The 18,500-nt window shown below is 38.5% G+C and overlaps 1 protein-coding gene across 1 annotated transcript in view; it reads left to right on the top strand.

Moving 5' to 3' along the window:
• Positions 1–18,500, top strand: part of IFIH1 (interferon induced with helicase C domain 1) — a 37,423-nt gene that overhangs the window by 11,490 nt on the left and 7,433 nt on the right. Inside the window, exons 4-11 of the mRNA XM_048870400.2 lie at positions 3,448–3,531; positions 7,610–7,830; positions 9,117–9,330; positions 12,750–12,967; positions 14,505–14,621; positions 15,236–15,359; positions 15,486–15,716; positions 17,906–18,162. Coding sequence (XP_048726357.2) covers positions 3,448–3,531; positions 7,610–7,830; positions 9,117–9,330; positions 12,750–12,967; positions 14,505–14,621; positions 15,236–15,359; positions 15,486–15,716; positions 17,906–18,162 — 1,466 coding nt within the window. The remainder of the gene's footprint in view (positions 1–3,447; positions 3,532–7,609; positions 7,831–9,116; positions 9,331–12,749; positions 12,968–14,504; positions 14,622–15,235; positions 15,360–15,485; positions 15,717–17,905; positions 18,163–18,500) is intronic.

Here is an 18,500-nt window from a genome sequence, read left to right as displayed (position 1 = left end):
CAGTGAACAGTAGGGAACAATGAGCACTCTGAGGGAAGGATAACAAGGCTGATGAAAATGGTCGAAATATCAGCCTCTTTGTTTTGATCATTTGGGGAAGGTTGACTTTTTTTTAATGTAATTTATGAAAATCACCAAAATTTTAAAATGGAGAATGTTACTCTTCTTTCACCTGAAAAACTCTTTCATTTTGGAAAATGAGTTCTTTTTCATTTCTCTTCTAATGGATTCTCCTGAGGGAGGGTTTTGTAATGAATACTGTAGCTTGCGATTTAAATGTTAGCACAGAGAATATATTTACATTTTTTTAGAGCCACATTTTGGTGCTGCCCTTAGGGTTGTGCCAGAAAACCTATACCCATAGTGGAGCAAGCTGATCTCCTCATTGAGAATGTAGAGCATTTCTTGTCCAGCCACTAATTAGAAGTAAGACCAGATTATAGTAGCCATTTTGAGGGCCTTCATGGAGTGGTTGGTAGACTCACTCCAGGCCCCAGTAACAGGTGTTCACATCACAAAGCTGCCATCAGTGCTTGTGCTCGTGGTGGTGGTCTCAATAGAGAGGACAAATCAAGAGTAGATATTGACGGTGGCTCTCCAGGACAAAGTTAAAGCTTGCCCTGCAGTTGCCTCTATTTTACTTGTTCTGTTGACAAATAAGAGGGGTTAATTTCTGGTAATCAACCACCTTTGAGAGGCACTAAAACTTGCTTAAAAGAGAGCAAGACCAAGCTGTCATGTAGTCACTGGCCTGGGACATGCTGACCATGAAGCAGATTACTTCTCCCCCAACATGTTTCTCACCAGGATGCTTGTATTGTATATTTTTAAAGTACCATTTTCAGAAGCAAGTGTAGCTTATCTTTATCCAGGAAATGCTAGATCTCTCTCTCCCTCTCTCTCTCTTTTTTTTTTAAACAGAAGCTTTTATTATTAATGACCATTTTGTTATGTGGATTACTTGTTGACTACAGCAGGACCCATGTATATGAGTAATAATGGATTAATAATTGAAAACCTACTAACAGGTAGTATTGACCAGGTGTTCTACTGCCTTGCATCTTGTGTAGTCATTTAAACATGTGCAAAGTGGATGCACACACTACCCTCCGAACTTGGTAGTTTTCTACACTTGCTTTGCACTCACTTTGCACAGATGGAAATGGCATAAATAAGCTGCAAGGCAATGGGGAATCCGGTCATGTGGGCTAGATGTTTCAGAAAAGTTCTTAATCCATTTAGACACCAAAATAGTTGAGCCTTTTTGAAAATCTGACCATACTGTCAAGTTTATAATTTAATTCTGCCATATCGTTGTCCTCCAGTAGAGGGCATGTTAAACATTGAGATAAGTCTGTCATACCAGAGATATTCATTGCAGTGTTCAAGTCTTCTAGCAGGTATAACATAATTAGCACTTTCTAGTTTTATTTGGAAATTGTTTAGTAGATTAAATGTTGTCTCTTTGCCTTTAAACTATATGAAAAGACTTTTTTTAGCTTGCTACTTAAAAGGCACCAATGTAAAAGTCATCCTTCTGGCTGTTTTTTTTTTTATTATTATTATTTATTTTTTTGCTTGTTTTTAAATCTGCTATAGATACAAATAATACCTAAGATTACATTGGCTGAAAAAGAGTAGAAGGGAACATATTTTTTCCTTTTTTCAGTTTTCATACTTTATTCATTTGGCAGCACTTGGTGTATAGGTGTTTTCACTTTTTTTCCTTTTATAGCTATAGTTAGTCAGTGTCCCTACTCTTCCATGCAGAAACAGGTAGGTCTGAAATATGATTGTTTAAAATTTAAAAAAAAGCTGGGGGATTCAGGGGCACGTGTAGTATCAAATTGAGTTAAACACAGTTTCAGAAACTTAGATTTCATGTTGAAGGAGTCTCTTTAAAATTATTTTGGAGAAAATACACTTGCCTTAACAAGTTGTAGTGTGATTACAGCCACAAAGTGTATTTAATTGCTAAGGCCCTGATCCTGCAAACACTTTAGCACATGCCTCTATTAGAGTAGCAACGAAATTATTTTCAGGAGTCATGGAAAATGAGACGAACTATTAACAACTGTAAGTCGGTGGTGTTGTGTGCTGTGCTTTAGCCGTGTTTCACATCAGTGGTAACCAAAGTGGCATAGCCAGATATAAGTGTAGTCAATACAGTGCTTTCGGACCCTGTGGAACAATACTGTGTAAGTATAAGATTTTCACTTAGTTTTTAGACTGATATTTTAGCTTTAATATTAATAAAATGAATATTGTCACATTTGGCTTAAGCTCTGTAGGAGAGGAGCCGTGTCTTCATATTTGCTTAAATAACTGCAAACATGTGGCACTAGACTAGATTAGGGCCTCTGGATGGTACTGTAATACAAATAATAGGTTTTTTTAATTATTTTACTAAGTTCCAATCAGTTATACCTGTAGAAGTCAATTAAAGGGAGAGAGGTAGGAACTGAACTGACCCATATAACCTTTCTGACTGGTAATAGTGATACCCAAGAAGGAAAGCTTATTTTGTCTCTTGATACCTCATTGTTTGCCAAACTGGCAAGGAAAAGCAAATCCAGGTCCTGAGTTTGTTAATAAGAGGCTTACCAGGCAAGTCTTATTGGAAGTTAGATTTGTCACAGTAAACTTCTGTAACTTGTTAGTCCTTGCTGTTTTTATATTTATATATTTCAACAAGATAACCCACAAGAAAAAACATTAAGAAATCTGACAAGATACGTTGTGGAGGCTTTGGGAGTGCAGGGTACATGTGTAAATGATTTTTATGACTGTCAGTTTTGAACGTAATAAATTAGACCAGAAAGCGCTGGTGAACTTTCTGTACACTTTAAAGAACTTTGAGGTCCTACCACGTTCATGTTTAACTTCAACTTCCTGTATTCTGTTATTGTCTGGTTACGTCTGTAGCCTAAAGTGTCATAATAGGTCTCCCAAGGAATCATTTTTACTTCTACAGTTTGCAAACCACAAAGTCTTTAGATTTACTGGGAAATGGGCATCTCCATCGGTTACCAGTGCAGTTCCTCCTACAGTTCACACAAAGCTAAATGCTGAGCCTGGGTCTGGCCACTTTGAACTCTTAAAGCTGGAAAATTGCCCTATGGGGTAGGCAAGCATTCCCCTGACAGTAGGGAATCCTCCTATGGCATAGCTGATCCTATACCATCTGTACCACTCCCCCCGGCACACCACAACCTTGGCATAGGGGGCAGGAAGAGCGTGTGCTGGGGCAGGGCTGAATGCTTGGTTCTACCCGAGATTGTCAGCCACCCCAGCCTGTTGCTGCAGCTGACATAACTTTGAGCTCCCCTCAGCTACTCTGCTTTTTTGGCATGCCTTTGTTGAAATATAGTGTTAACTACAAGCATGCAGGGAAATATTCTTATGTCATAAAACATTTAGATTTATTTTTAATGTTATCTTTTACAGAGTCTGATGTCAGTTTGCTCGATGCAAGTGTCAGTTGCTTAAATGAAAGTATGGGCCATAGTAGCAACACAAGTGGTGATACAGGTACAATTTATTTATATTCTAGCAAGCCTGAAATAAGGTGTATGGGAGCAAGCACCTGGGGTGTTCTGTACCAAGAACAACAGTTCCATTGTGAGCTCCAGCCTCGTCTGTAAGCTCTTTGGGGCAAGGACTCTATTTTCACATAACACAGTGGGATCCTGACTGGGGCCTGTGGGCTCTTCCATAATATAATGTGTAATGATATGCGATGTTGTGCCATAAAGTAATTCATCACTTGCCTTTTCTTCAACTTCCCTCAAAGTAAAGCGCATCCCAGAAAAGAGAGCCAGTTTGTGCTCAGCCCTTGAGTAAGACGGTGAGAGGGAACAAGTTTTAGCAGCACTTTGACAGGTTATGTTTTGAGGGATCTAATGGCTAGGGACAAAATTTTTCAGGAGCAGCTGTGTGACTTAGGAGAACAAGTTCCACTGAAAATTAGAGAGACTTGTGTTCCTAAATCACTTAGAGCCAGCTACAGAAAGGTATTTAGGCACCACTGACATTCACAAAACCACTGCTCAGCTGCCACCTGTGTCCCCATGGCACCTAAGTTTCCACTAGTCAATGTTTGCAAAGCTGACTAATTGCTGATACTACCCCACAGCTAGCCAGCTCCTCAGAGCCCTAGTCCCAAAGGGCCCAAAGCAAGATTTTCAAACTAAGAGGGGGAATGCCTTGGGCAGAGATTTGAACCAACATCTCCCCCATTCCAGCTGAGTGCCCTAACCACCAGACTGTTAAGTATTCTGGGGGGTGGCTCTCTCAATCTCTCCTATTGGGACTGTTCCATTTAGTATAAATCACTAAATATTGATTTGGCCAGAGAGAGACTGATTTTATAGCCCACTGGTTAAGGCACTCACCTGAGAGGTGAGGGAGACAGGTTCAAGTCTCTGCTCCAGATCAGATAGAGCAGGGATTTGAACTTGGGTCTACTACATCCCAGTGCCCCACTCACTTGGCTATTCTTGTGCATATGCGCTCTCTCTTCTTTTGTTGCCCCTCCCCCCGGATTTTTTTGTGAGAAAGATCTCTGTTTTGAGGGTGGCACCAGCCTCTGGCCCATCAGTAATGGACTTAAGGCCAAGATCAATAGGAATTAGGCACCTAAATAACTTTGAGGCTCTGGGCCCTAAGCCCTGCCCCTTTCCTGTGCATTTCATTCCCAGCTAGTTTAGATGGCTCTCTGCTCAGCTTGCTGGTTTCTGAGGATCGCCTCCTTAGGTGCCTCACTCTCTCTATACAATACATAGCCTAGGCACCTAACTCAGGGCTGAGAATTCAGGGTGCCTCAGGGTTAAGCAGTGCAACATGAGCAGAGCAGTGCCTAAGTATCTTTGTGAATCAGATCCTTAGCCACTTTTGCAAATCACATCCTAGATCTTGCAAATGGATCTGCCTATGCAGAGCTCTGTTGCCTTCAAAGGGAACCTTTTTGTCTTTAGGGATCTAGCGCTATTTAAATTTGCCTCTCTCTCCCCTTTGTGTGGGGGCTGGGAACAATCTGGGTCTCCAAATATAACCAGCTGACACAATCTGTTTAATAAAACCAACATAAGGGATTCATGAAACCAATATTAATAATATGAAACCTTCATAATTGCACTTGATCCAACACCAACTGAAGTCTATGAAAAGATTCCCATTGACCTCAGTGGGCATTGGGTCAGGCCATTGTGATATATATGTTCAAAATGTACAAACATTAATCACTCAAGGTATGGGATAAAAGGTGGGGTTTTAAATTTTTTTATTAATGTGTTAACTTGTTGAAGGTGACCCCTGGGGTTCACCAGGACCAGTTAACACTTGTTAAAATTCAGCTTGCTCTGTCTACAGTAGGGTTTTTAAAAGATGTTCCTTAAAATATGCTTGCTAACACAGTTCTTTAAAAACAAACAAACCATAGTTTATTCTCATCTAGCAAATTTTGTGAGGTCAATATTGGAGCTAAGGAGAGAGAGACCTCCTGCTAATGACAGAGTTTGGTATTTTTAAATGAGTGTCAACGGCTCTGTAATACTGTCATCAGTGGTTTACTAATAGTGTTTACTGTAGTGAAATTTGTGTCCTTCACTTACATTTGATGGCAGTTTGATATTCAAAGATCATTTTTCTTAAAAAAAAAAAAAAAAAAAAAGAAATGGAGGTTAGGAAAAGGATGCAAAGCACGGAATACTGATCGTGTGAGTAGACCCAACACAGCAATTCATATGAGCCTTTCAGGGAAACAGCTAACTGGGAGAAAAGGACATAGCATAAAGGACGTTCTTTAAAATTTTTTTAAATCTATATGTTTATCAAAAGGGAGGAAAAAAGATACAGAAGAAAGAGAAACATTTTTCTAAAGCAGTTAGGTTAGTTTGAGGATTTCAAGACATTGAAAGTTAACCAAACAGACAGGTGATATGGTGCTAGTTTCAATATGATTATTGGGTTTAGCCAAGCAGAAAGCAAACAAATGCACTTCCTCAAAACGGAGCAGTAGTAGTTAGATGACTACAGCCAAGCACTCTCTGGTGTGAATTTTCCTTTGCTCAGATAGTACTGCACTCAGATTAAAAGATAAAACAAGCAAAAAACACTTAGAAATGGAACCTGAATGTTTCCATCAGCAGTCTTTTCTCAAGGTTCATTAAATTCTGTTAGTTTAGTTTTATTTAATGGAATCAGATACAAAAATGGGACACATTAGACACAAAATAAGTAACAGTGATGTTAAAAGCCCTGCAATTCTTTGTGTAAGTGATCTCATCAGACAATGAGAGCAGGGTTTGGGGTTTGTTTTTGTCTAGTGAAATAGTGTCTTTATCTTTGCTGTGGAATGTAAGCACTTTGAGAACATATACAGAGAGTTCTATAAAAGTATGGTTGAAAATAAAATAAATCTTAAATGTATATACAATAGTGTAGAAATAAGTTCTGCCTTTTAAAATGCAGTAAGTTAATACAGATCAACTCAAAGCTTGATCCTGTTCCTGCTGTCTTTGTGCTGTGAGATTAGCACTGAGCCCATAATGTCACTCAGATTATGTCTACACTGCAAACTGAGGTGTGGTTGCACTATACTCATGTTGCTAGCCCTCGCTGCTGCATCTACGCCACTCTTTTCAGCCATGCTACCATGGATAGGCCTGCCTGTGCGGCAGTCACACCTCAGATAGCACTGTAGACATACCCTTGGGAGGCAAGTGAAGATGGGATTGTAGCATGGGTAGGCATACCTGTGCTAGCTTTAATCTAGCTAGCCTGGGTGACAGCAGTGAAGCCGTGGCGGTAATGTAATTCATGTGGGATTATACATATCAATGAAAGGTTAGCAGTATTTCAGGAGATGTAGATTTCCAGAATCTTGCCTACTTATTATGGACCAAATCCTTGGTCCTGCACAAAGCCCAAATAAATGGGATTTGTGAGGGGGGGATTCTATGGCGGCTGACTGAATACAGAGCAGCAGTAGAGCTGTACAAAGGCTTCTACCGCCCCCGAGCTGCCTTAGCGTCTCCAGTTACTATACTCCCTTCTCATACAGTGGTTTTGGTGGTGGATTCTCAATTTGTGGATCATGCACCGAAAAGCTTTGCTTCATGCTTAGACAAACAGAGTCCTCACAGAGCCCTGTGGTATGCAGAGATTGTTTCCTTTAACATCCATCAAGTAGAACTATACTAACTCACAGCATTCGAGGACTTACTTCCACTGCCCCTACTTGTGTTGGACGATCTGGCTCTATAGGTGTTAAGTAATAAATTAACATATAACTAGCTTTGCCTATCTCCTGATTATGTTTATTCTGAACAAGCTTCTGACTGGGCTGCTTTTCAACCCAGGAGTTCCTTAGATGAATTAAAGTAAAACTTTTGGACATGTCCAGTTATCTACGCCAAACTTTTCTGTTAGTAGAAGAGAAATTGTTCAGATTTGCACAAGACAAAAGCAGTTACGTGGAGAGGTCTTTATTTTACTCGGAAAACATATGTCATATTTAAATTTGCATTATATTTAAACTTTTCACGTTATTTGTAGAATTTGCTGGTGATTTCCTCTATTCATCCGTTGTATTTTTCCATCCTCTTAGATGAGGACGATACGGACAAAGGAGCTTCCCCTGAACCAGAGCTGATTCTCAGAGATTACCAGATGGAGGTTGCAAAACCAGCACTGAATGGGGAGAACGTTATAATATGTCTCCCTACAGGCAGTGGTAAAACCAGAGTGGCTGTTTACATTACCAAAGATCATTTGGATAAGAAGAAAAGAGCATCAGAGCCTGGAAAAGTTATAGTACTTGTGAATAAGGTATCCTGTGCCATTATAACAGGAATAGCAGATTAAAGCTTTTTACATTATTATAGAAATGTGTGGCTGGAAGGGACCTTGAGAAATCATCTAGTCCAGTCCCTGAGCTGAGGCAGGGCCAAGTATACCATGTTAATATCGATCTTTTAAATTGAGCACAAATCATAATGCTAATAAACTCTTTGAATCGAGCTATGTTTAAGAGGACACTGATCCAGATTCTGATGTCCATTACGCTGGTGTAAATCCAAAGGATTCCCATTTACATCAGTACAACTGAGAAGCTAATCTGCCCTATCAATTATATATAGAAAAAAAATTACCGTTATCTGTGTTACTAAGAACAGTTTAGATGATTAAAATTGAAAATATTATTTAAAAAATATCAAAATGTCTGTTTCATCATTATGATATTTTATACCTGAGTTTGATAATGAAGGCCATCTCCTGGATTTTGCTTTTCTTTGTAGCAATTTTTAGCCTGTTTTGCTGAGTGGTTCTGTTGAGGAAGAACAAGTTTAAGTTTACAGCACTGCAATGGAATGTGTAAATTCAAACTGTTCTCACTGACATTTTAAAATACTATACAAATATTTCTGTTCCCATTAGAATTGTGTAAATAAACAAAAAAGTACAGCCTATATACCCTTAACTTAAAAAATATTTAAATTGTCAGTGTGTCTTTAAGATCTATTTGTTAAAATATTTTTCTAGAGTTTAATAAAATATCTGTATTAAAATTTTTGGTGGATAGATTTTTTTTTACCGCATTATAAGGGGCATAAAAGGGGGGTGGGAAACATGCCCCTAAATAACTAATTAATGAAACCTTTGGAAGATTTTTCATTCCTGATGTAAAAATCCAGTAAACCCACTCTCATAAAAATATAGTACAGTCCTTAGTACAGTACTTTGCCATTGGGCATTTTCCACTGTCTCTGTAGCACAAAATACCCAAGGTCTGTAGTATTATAGGCATTAATAATTCTGTCTAGATTGGGGTATATTCTCCTCACTGTGCGTGTACTCTGTATTCTGTTAATGCCAATGGGTATTTTGTGTGCTTAGAGAAGAAATTTACCCCAAAATATGTAGTAAAAGTATGGGTGTATCCGGTGTGACAAGCTCATATAAAAGGCCAGGGGATACTGTTACAGAATAAATACTGGTTTACACAGAATAGAAGTTTTTTAGCTAACAATCATTTGATGTATGATATGCATTTAATAGAATTAATTCTGCGTGTCCTGTGTAGTTCAAATTCTTCTCTGGAAACTTTTATTCAGGTACCATTAGTGGAGCAGCATTTCAGAAAAGAGTTCAACCCATTCCTGAAGTGCTGGTATCAGGTTACTGGATTAAGTGGTGATTCTCAGCTGAAAATCTCATTTCCTGAAGTTGTAAGAAAAAATGATGTCATTATCAGTACTGCCCAGATCCTTGAGAATTCACTGCTGAATGCAACCACAGAAGATGATGAGGAAGGTGTCCAGTTATCAGGCAAGTTTTTCACTCTAGGTTTTCTTTTGGGGACTTAACATGTGGTTCCTTTCCAGAGTGTCAGTGTGAAAAAGGCATGGTGGGGTTCCATGTTCATTGTTTCTCACTGCTGTTTTTCTAATTACTAACCTGGCAAACTCAACCTGGGCTGTGAGAGTCAAGATGGATTCTTGTCCTCTTGTGCACCATCACCAGGAATAAAAATTTTGGCAGCCAAATTAGACAGAGTGATACCTTTGCATCTCCATTCCCTTCAATGTGTTTGCCAAAGTGAACTGACTGGAATAACAATTCTGTGGATGATACAAAAGGGAATAGAATCCAGCTGACGAAATTTTAGCTGTATTGATCCATTAGCAATGATGGGCAAAAAACAGTAAGAACTTTATTTTAGTTAAGTAGATATGACTGAATACAGAATAGGAACCACTTTTTTTTGAGTGTTAAGATATCGTTTTTACATAGTCACTTTTCAAAGCCAAATTGTACTTGAGTCCTTATCTGTTATATTCCTTTACACACACACACACACACACACATATACACACACACACACACAGAAATGGGATTGCTCCACATCACAACTCTGTGAGGTGGGCAACTATAACAATATCCCATTGTTGGAGAAACAAAGGTCCACAGAAGTTAAGCTACTTGCCCAAATTAATAGATGGATCTGTGTGGGGAATGGGAAGGAATTCTCCTATTTCCCAGCAATAGACCAGCCGTGGAGCTACAGCAAGGGCCTGACTCTATTGACTTTAGTGGGGCCACGATTTCACCCAAGCTGTGGATCCTGCCACATGTGTTATACCAATAAAATAAAAATCAGCAGGATCTTATTAAAGGGAAAAAGGCAAAATACCACATTTATTGTGAATACAGAAAGAATCATAGTAAGCAGTTAGTTATAGCTATAACATTCCATTCAATCTCATATTTATTCACACACACACACACAGGTTCTGCAAGGTTGTTATCATAGTTACCAGCCTTAGAGTTGCTCATGCCAAGCCACTGGCCAGGTGGCCTGGACATGAGGAGGGAGCAGGGCCTTATCAGATGCTCATCTGATGCTCCTGGAAGTTGGTTTGCAGAATCAGACCCCAAAGTTCTCACTTTCTAGAGTCCATTTTTATAGGAATTTCTTCCTATGCCAGTCTATGGGAATTGCTTCATCATGCTGTTGCTGAATCAATCAGCAGATAGCACATTCCTGATGGCTCTGTGCTGCTAGATGTTATCTTGTTCTTTGGTTCTCCCATTCTTGAGGCTGTTGGGTGGATTCCAGTCTGCCCTCCGGGGGGGGGGGGGGGTCCTCTGGTTATTTCCACTTGACGACGCCTTCAGCCGATGGACACTGGATTCTTAGGCTGGCACCTCCCTGATCATTCAGTTATTATCCACACCAAGCATCCATCCACATACATCCTCTATCTCTATTTTAATCACAATTGTTAATACAACAAAAGGGTGGGGAGTCTCTGGGTGCTGTTTCTGTTGTTACGGAGTATTGCTTTTGAGTCTCTCTCTGTGTGAATTGCTTTGAGAACAGACTCTGTCTTAGAATGTACTAACGCAATTAGCAGCTTGCAAGTCTCACACACAAAGGGAGAGAAACAGTACCAAAAACCAAGAGACCTCTTAATTAGTAATACCCTGGAATTTAAACTATGGGGAATCAAACTCATTTGTGATTTTAATACAGAACTTCTTTAATATGATCCAACACATGTAGTCTCCAAATCATGTGCCCCATTTCCATGCACCTATTCTGGTAGGCTAGGCCCCTCTGAATAACAACAGTAATGTCCTCCAAAATATACAGGTTCCAAGTGGAAGGGCAAAATAGGTATTATAAGAATCCAATTCAGGAGACTCTGAGAACCTGCTGGTACTATAGGAATAGTCCTGCAATACTTAGGGACAAAGCAGAATGGGCTGTCCATGAGCCCATTCTGACCTACTGGGCACTGTGTGAGGACATACACATCTCCTCAGTGAATATATAGAATCATAGAATATCAGGGTTGGAAGGGACCCCAGAAGGTCATCTAGTCCAACCCCCTGCTCAAAGCAGGACCAATTCCCAGTTAAATCATCCCAGCCAGGGCTTTGTCAAGCCTGACCTTAAAAACCTCTAAGGAAGGAGATTCTACCACCTCCCTAGGTAACGCATTCCAGTGTTTCACCACCCTGTGATTTTAAAATAGTACAGAGCATCCTTGACACAGTCCCTTTTCTAACGGTAGAGTACTTCATGCTTCTGCTCTGCATTTTTGTAGCAGCATTGCCAGTTACGGAGCACCCCTTCTTGGCCAGGGGTGCTTCTGCAGCACCTTCACTCTGTTTCCTCTCTTTTGGGTCCCCTGTGGAACTCCCCACAGCCTTTCTCAGGACTTCCACCAACCCCTTCCTGGGGCTGAGTTAATAGCCAAAAGCAGTTCAAATGGTCTTCATTGTCTCAAATATAAAGTTCATTACAGCAACATAAAAGTTCATACTCCTCTCCAGTTATTCTGCCACAGGTGGAACTCTTACCCTGCCCCAGACTGTTTTTCTTGGAGCTGCCGATCATGTACTTCCTAGTGGGAGCTCAGCATTTGGGTCTGGCTTCCTTCTCCATGGTGGTGCATTCTCTGTTCTGAAGGAGAAGGCAGCATATATACTGCCCTTCTTCAGAGAGCTTCCCCCCGATTTCCTGGAGAGAAAGGAGCCCTGCCCCACCCTACATTACAGGGCTTCTGGTCCCTGCCTTTTTTTATTCCAAAGTCTCTGGAACAGGGTCTTCCAGCCACCTCTGGTCTTGAAAAACAAGCAAACAATATCTAATTATCCTCAGTTTCCCCAATTACAAGACACTGGTGACGATACAGTAACTTAACATTTCTGTATTCTTTCCAGTGTATTTCTTCTGTATATAGCTTTCCCTCCTCCCCCCCCCCCTTTTTTTTTTTTTTTTTAAGGGGAAAAAACCTCTGTCTGCTTAGACTGTGAGCTTCTTGGGCAAGGCCATCCATTCCTGAATGTCTGGAAGGCATTTAACACATCATAGGTGCTCCCATAAATAAATAATAAAGCACAGTTTGTTGAACACATGGTTAAAAAAGTGTGTTTCTGGGGTTCATTCTTGCAACAACAAAAGGCAGTTTATATAATGTAAAAAAAATATTTTGCACTTTAATAGTGCTGTTTCAAACAGATTTCAAAGCACTTTACAATAAATACATAAACACAACCCTCCAGGGATATTGCATGAAATTTACTTTCTTTTAAAGCAGATATATTTTAGATCCCAAACAGATTGACAGGTCCCTCTTCATTAGTGGCATGGTATCCTTTGCTGTAAGAGGATTGATTTACTCCAGTACTGCATTCAAAGGAAATCTTAACTATTTTGTACTGGATGTGTTTTCCAGACTTTTCTCTCATTATTATTGATGAATGTCATCACACCCAGAAGGAAGGCGTCTATAACAATATAATGCGACGTTATTTAAAAGAAAAGATGAAAAACAATAAATTCAGAAAAGAAAACAAACCCCTGATTCCACAGCCTCAGATCCTGGGACTAACTGCTTCACCTGGCGTGGGAGGGGCAAGAACTCCTCAGAAAGCTGAAGAACATATTCTGAAAGTAAGTAGCCCTTAAAGCTGCAAATCACCAAGAGGCTATTATCTTATTCAAGCAAAATTCCTACTGTAGTCAGTATTTTGCTCTAAATGAATCCCCTAATTTTTGGTGGGTACGTAGGCCTGATTCTGTAAACCTCATAAGTAAGTTGTCCCTTTGAAGTTAGTGAAATCATTTGCCTGAGTAAGGATTTGCAGGATCTGGTAAATAGATAGGATTGGCTTCACTTTATTATTAGAAACCTACAGATCCCATCAGTGCTCTGAAAATTGGAGAGTACTGTCATGTCCTGTAGGAACATGTTGTTTATTAGATGCGTTTTTTAGAGCTGCTGAGGCATACATTTGGGTGGGTTGAAGAAGGTGGGAAACAATCCAGTAATACTTAAACAGGCAGAAATTGTTATGTGAATAGAACAATAAGCAAGCAAAGGTGTAAATTTCTAACAATTAGAACTTCTAATTAGGTAGGAAGAATGGGGAATTTGCATAAGATGATTCTGGAGACAATGGCCAACTTCTGCTCTTATTTACACATCTGTAAATCCTGTGTAACTCTATTTTAAATGGACTCCATTGGAATTATATTGGTGAAACAAAATGCAGAATTTTGCCCAATGCCTGAGTGCAATATCTAGGCGAGCCAATTACTGTTGAATAGGCATATCCTATAAGAAGCAGCTGTGTTGTCTCAAGCCAGTTAGAGTAGGAAGAATTATGAGGTACTTTTTAAAAATACATCCACTTGATATCTTGGAGAAAACCAGAAAAAACTATATTCATCATCTGTATTGAAAACTTAATAAATAGGATGTTTGTTTTTGGTTTAATTTTTGTTGAAGAAATATTGCAATTCAGATTTCTAGACTCTTGCAAATAGATTGCTACTGCTGATGTCATTTACCCTTTGTTTTCTACATTCATGAAGATATAAATGTTTCCATTTATCGTCACTGAGATTAATATAATAGAGAGAAAATATTTTCTTACTGAAAATCTCAAAAGTGAAAAAAAAAATCTCTGTCTGTGCAGTTAACAGGCAAATGTCTACATGTTTCATGTTCCAAAAAGGTCCAGGTTCAGCTGTGTCTTTTATAATTACACTCTGCAACCCAATTTCCTATATTTCACTTTATTATCCTACGTGTATCCAAAGTCTTTTTGATCTTGATTTTTCATGTCTAAATCTTGATGTACTTTTTTTTTCCTCATCTCAAATGCCCATTTCGCAATCTAAGCTGATAGTTACATTTGTTTGCTTTTTGTTTGTTTCCTCTGCACAGGAAGGCTCATCTTTGATTTACGCTGTGGCTCAATTAGCTTATCTCGGATGCTTTTCACACGTATCTTTACATTTTGCACAACTATATAGGGTACCTAGGATGTGCACACTGCCTTTCTACGGAAGAACTTAAATTAGATCAGATACCATGTTAAAACGTGTATATAAATAAAGAAGGCACAGTATACTCATCCAACTCTTTATGTAGAATAACTCATAAAATATATGAAAAGTAAAACAAAAATCTTTCTCCTTCCAGATTTGTGCTAATCTTGATGCATATAGACTCATGACTGTTGAAGAACATGTCCCCCAACTGAAAGATCAGGTGAAGGAACCACGTAAGAAGTTTGTGATTGCAGATGACAAAAGAAGGGTATGATGTTTTTGTTTTTTGTTTTTGCAAAATCTAAGCAGAAAAGTACATTCATCTTTAAAGAGGTATTGATAAAGGTTAAGAGTCAAGGTTTTTTAGGCCAATATTATTGCCCTGTAGGTTGATAGTGATCCACAGTATTTCTACTCATCCAACAATAAATGAACTCTTTGGAAAAAGAAACAAAATTTATATATGTTGAAATTAATGACACACTGTATTTCTGTAGATAAATGTCAAGTTGAATGTAAAATTTTTCTTTCCTTTTCAAAAGGGCTTTGGTTGCTCCTATATTTTTGAGATAACACAGAAAGAATATTATTAATTTTGGGTCATAGTTAAAGTTGTGTTTTGAGGAAATTTGCATTACTTTATACTCATTAGAAATGTATTATGTGAACAGTATAATATTTATGATGTCCTTAGCTATTCATTTCCTTGGCTTTAAGTGTTTAGATAAGCAAGTACCTTCAGCAATCTTAATTGTTTTCTGAAACAAATTTTTGTTTTAGGAATTTCCTGTAGACAATATTAAACTGAAAAGGTCAGTTCATTTTTGTTGCTGACAGAATAACGATTGTAAGTTTAATTACTTTTTATCCATGTGCTTTTAGGATCCCTTTAGAGAGAAAATTACAGAAATCATGACAGAGATTCAAAATTATTGTCACCTCAACCCAACATTTGAATTTGGAACTCAGCCCTATGAACAGTGGGCAGTTAAAGAGGAGAAAAAAGGTATTAAAAATACTTTAACATAAATGCATCATGATTTTGGACTTTGAGGGGTGTTTTAACCATCTGTGTGTGCAGCCATACAAACAGACACAGATACAGATGTGTATATATATGTTCTGTTTTTAGCTGCAAAAGAAGAAAACCGTAAAGAACGTGCTTGCGCAGAGCATTTAAAGAAATATAATGATGCCCTGCAAATTAATGACACTATCCGAATGATCGATGCATACAACCACCTCAATAACTTCTATAAGGAGGAGAAAAGCAAGAAAACAACAGTAAATGAAGATGATTCTGATGAACCAGTAGCATCAAAACTAGATGAAACAGATAAGTTTCTGATAAAGTTATTTTACGGTGAGCATGCAATATACGGTGATACTTAGTAAAATCTGAAATCCATGCAGCTGACTAGTATACACTGCTGACATTGTAATATGTGATTTGCATGGGTACTTATTAGTTCATAGACACTTTTATGGGATTCAGTGCTATAGGGTTTGTATGTCACAGTATACTGTATAAAATATATTAAACACCCTGTCAGCATCATATGATATTTTCATGTCCAATGGTATAGTCCGTTATACGAAAATATATTCTCATATTCAAGATTTTGCATATTTCTAATACAAGCTCAGGAGATCATTTACTGCATATCAACCAGAGTCTGTCAGGTACTTGAAGTTTCTGGGGATTGATAATTGTGAAACATACAGTCTCTCATGTCTAGGTCACTGGTGTGAATCCAGTCTAGGTTGATGACTGAAACTTATTGCTGTCAGATGGTGGTTTGATGGGCTATGCGAGGTTCTTCATCCATAATCATTAAATCCTCTGCCCTTCTTCTCAGGCTGCCAACAAGAACAACAGTGATTGCTAATTGCAGGGGTGGTTCTGTCATGTGGATAGTTGTTTGGTAGTCTCGGCCTGTTGCAGCTAGACTAACATTTTTTAGTGCAATAAATAAGGCAAGCTATGCTTCTGATTTGTTATGGCTCTTTGAATTCAAACCATTGTGCCAAAAAAACCACACACCGTATTTTTACTTTTCATTCAGAGGAGAAAGTTCTGATTATTGTTAATATAATTACCATAGACCTCACTGGGAACAGGATCAGACCAACTGAAAATTTGGACCAAATCCTAGTTGCCTTCTAGAATTTAGAAGTATGTGTTGTGTTGTGTTCTTTGTTGCTATAAATACAAACCCTCTGTGCCTCCACCACCACATATGCACACGTCATAGAAAGCCAGGAAAAATGGCTTCCCAATAGAAATGGCTTTTTACAAAACATACAGTGTACTGGAAATCTGGGGGATATTCTACAGAGAAAGGGCCCTGTCAAATTAGGTCCCAAAATTTAGGTTTTGTGAAACCACGCTGCAAAGCCAAACTTACAAATATTTATTGTAAAATGTTTAATAGCATCTAAAATATGCCTGGTCCTTACAGAATATAGATAACAAACGTTATTGTAGATAAGCCTCAAAGAGATAATAGGCACAATAGTCACAGTAGAAATGTTTGATATATATTTTTTTAAACTTCCAATGGAGGAAGGGTTATATTTAAAGGAAATCCCTTCAAATGTTTGCAGCCTGAACATGTCAACATCGGGTTAATATCTGAGAATTAGAAAGTTAAACGGCTCAGAAAGTAAAACTTAGTAGACTAGCCTATTTTTCATTGCCAAAAGTGAATGAAATTCAAAGAGCATAACGAGGGAACAGTAAATTAAAAATCTATTCCATTTTATTACGGAAGGTGGCATTAGTGACACTGGGAATGAAATTTATGTTTACATTAATTTTTCTCTGTTGTTTAAGACACAGGATTGCCTATGGGAGGTGGTCCTTACTGTAGATTTCACTGTGTAATGGTTTTAACTAATTAGAGGGACAAAAGAAACTTGTCATACCTCCAATATTTGATTACATTCTAAGACAGTATTAATAAGTCTCATTCCCTCAAAGAAGCACATTATGTGTGATGGAATTCACTATACGCTCGTCCCATCCTATGGCAAACATATCGTGTAATGACAAGTCTAAGTTCATTCAGCTGAAACTGTACCTAACATACTTTGCATTCCTCTGTAAGGCACTGAACGCATAATGTTTTTTTCAGACAATAAGCCAAACCTCGCGCTTCGTACATGCAATGGAAATTGTCCGTGCAGGGCATCCTTACAAGAGTGCCTCAGTGGGCATGGCCTCTGTCCTCTCAAAGCCACCACCCCACAAATGCACTCCAGTTGTAAGGTCCCGTGTGTCTTGATGTAGGGATTTTTAACATAAAGCCTGCCAACACTTCTCAAGCTGTTTGGTAGATTAGTACAAGGGTTAAGTGTTGTTTATACTTGACACCCAAAAAATGTTGTAACATAAAGTAGTTTGTAAGGTAAATTGCTGTGTCCCAGCCCTTCATACTGTGGTGTGAATTAGCTTGAATGGGAGAAATATAAACTCTCTCTGCTTTTTTACTTTTCTAAAGCATTTATTTACATGATGGCATCTTGTTCATTTTATATTTATTTTTACAGCAAAAAAGAAACAGCTGAAAGAGTTGGCTGGAAAGCCGGAATATGAAAATGAGAAGCTGACACAGTTGCGAAACACCTTAATGGAGGAGTTCACAAAGACTGATGAAGCTAGGGGAATTATCTTCACAAAGACTCGGCAAAGTGCATTTGCCCTTTTTCAGTGGATTAAGGACAACACAAAATTTAAAGAAGCAGGAATTAAAGCTCACTACCTTATTGGAGCTGGTCATAACAGTGAATTTAAACCCATGACTCAGGTAACTAGAACAGAAAATGTAATTATAGGAGTGATGTTAAAAATGTGTTTACATTTAAAGGAGGCAGCTTGTCTTAATTGTTAGAGCAGAGGACTGGAAGTCAGGAGACCTGAATTCTAGTCCCATGTCTGTGTCTGACTTCGTGCGATTTTGTTCAAATCACCTACCTGCTTTGTGACTCATTTCTCCATCTGAAGAGTGGGAGCACTCATAGCTACCCTTTGTAAAGCACTTTGAGAGGCTTAGTTGAAAAGCATTACATAAGTACAAAGTCTATTCATATTTTAAAATACATTTGTTGAAAACTAGGCCACCCCTCCCTCACTTATGAGCTGAGT

The sequence above is a fragment of the Caretta caretta genome, chromosome 11 (assembly GCF_965140235.1).
Source record: "Caretta caretta isolate rCarCar2 chromosome 11, rCarCar1.hap1, whole genome shotgun sequence".
Taxonomy (NCBI): domain Eukaryota; kingdom Metazoa; phylum Chordata; order Testudines; family Cheloniidae; genus Caretta; species Caretta caretta.
This window is presented reverse-complemented; position numbering and strand designations above follow the sequence as displayed.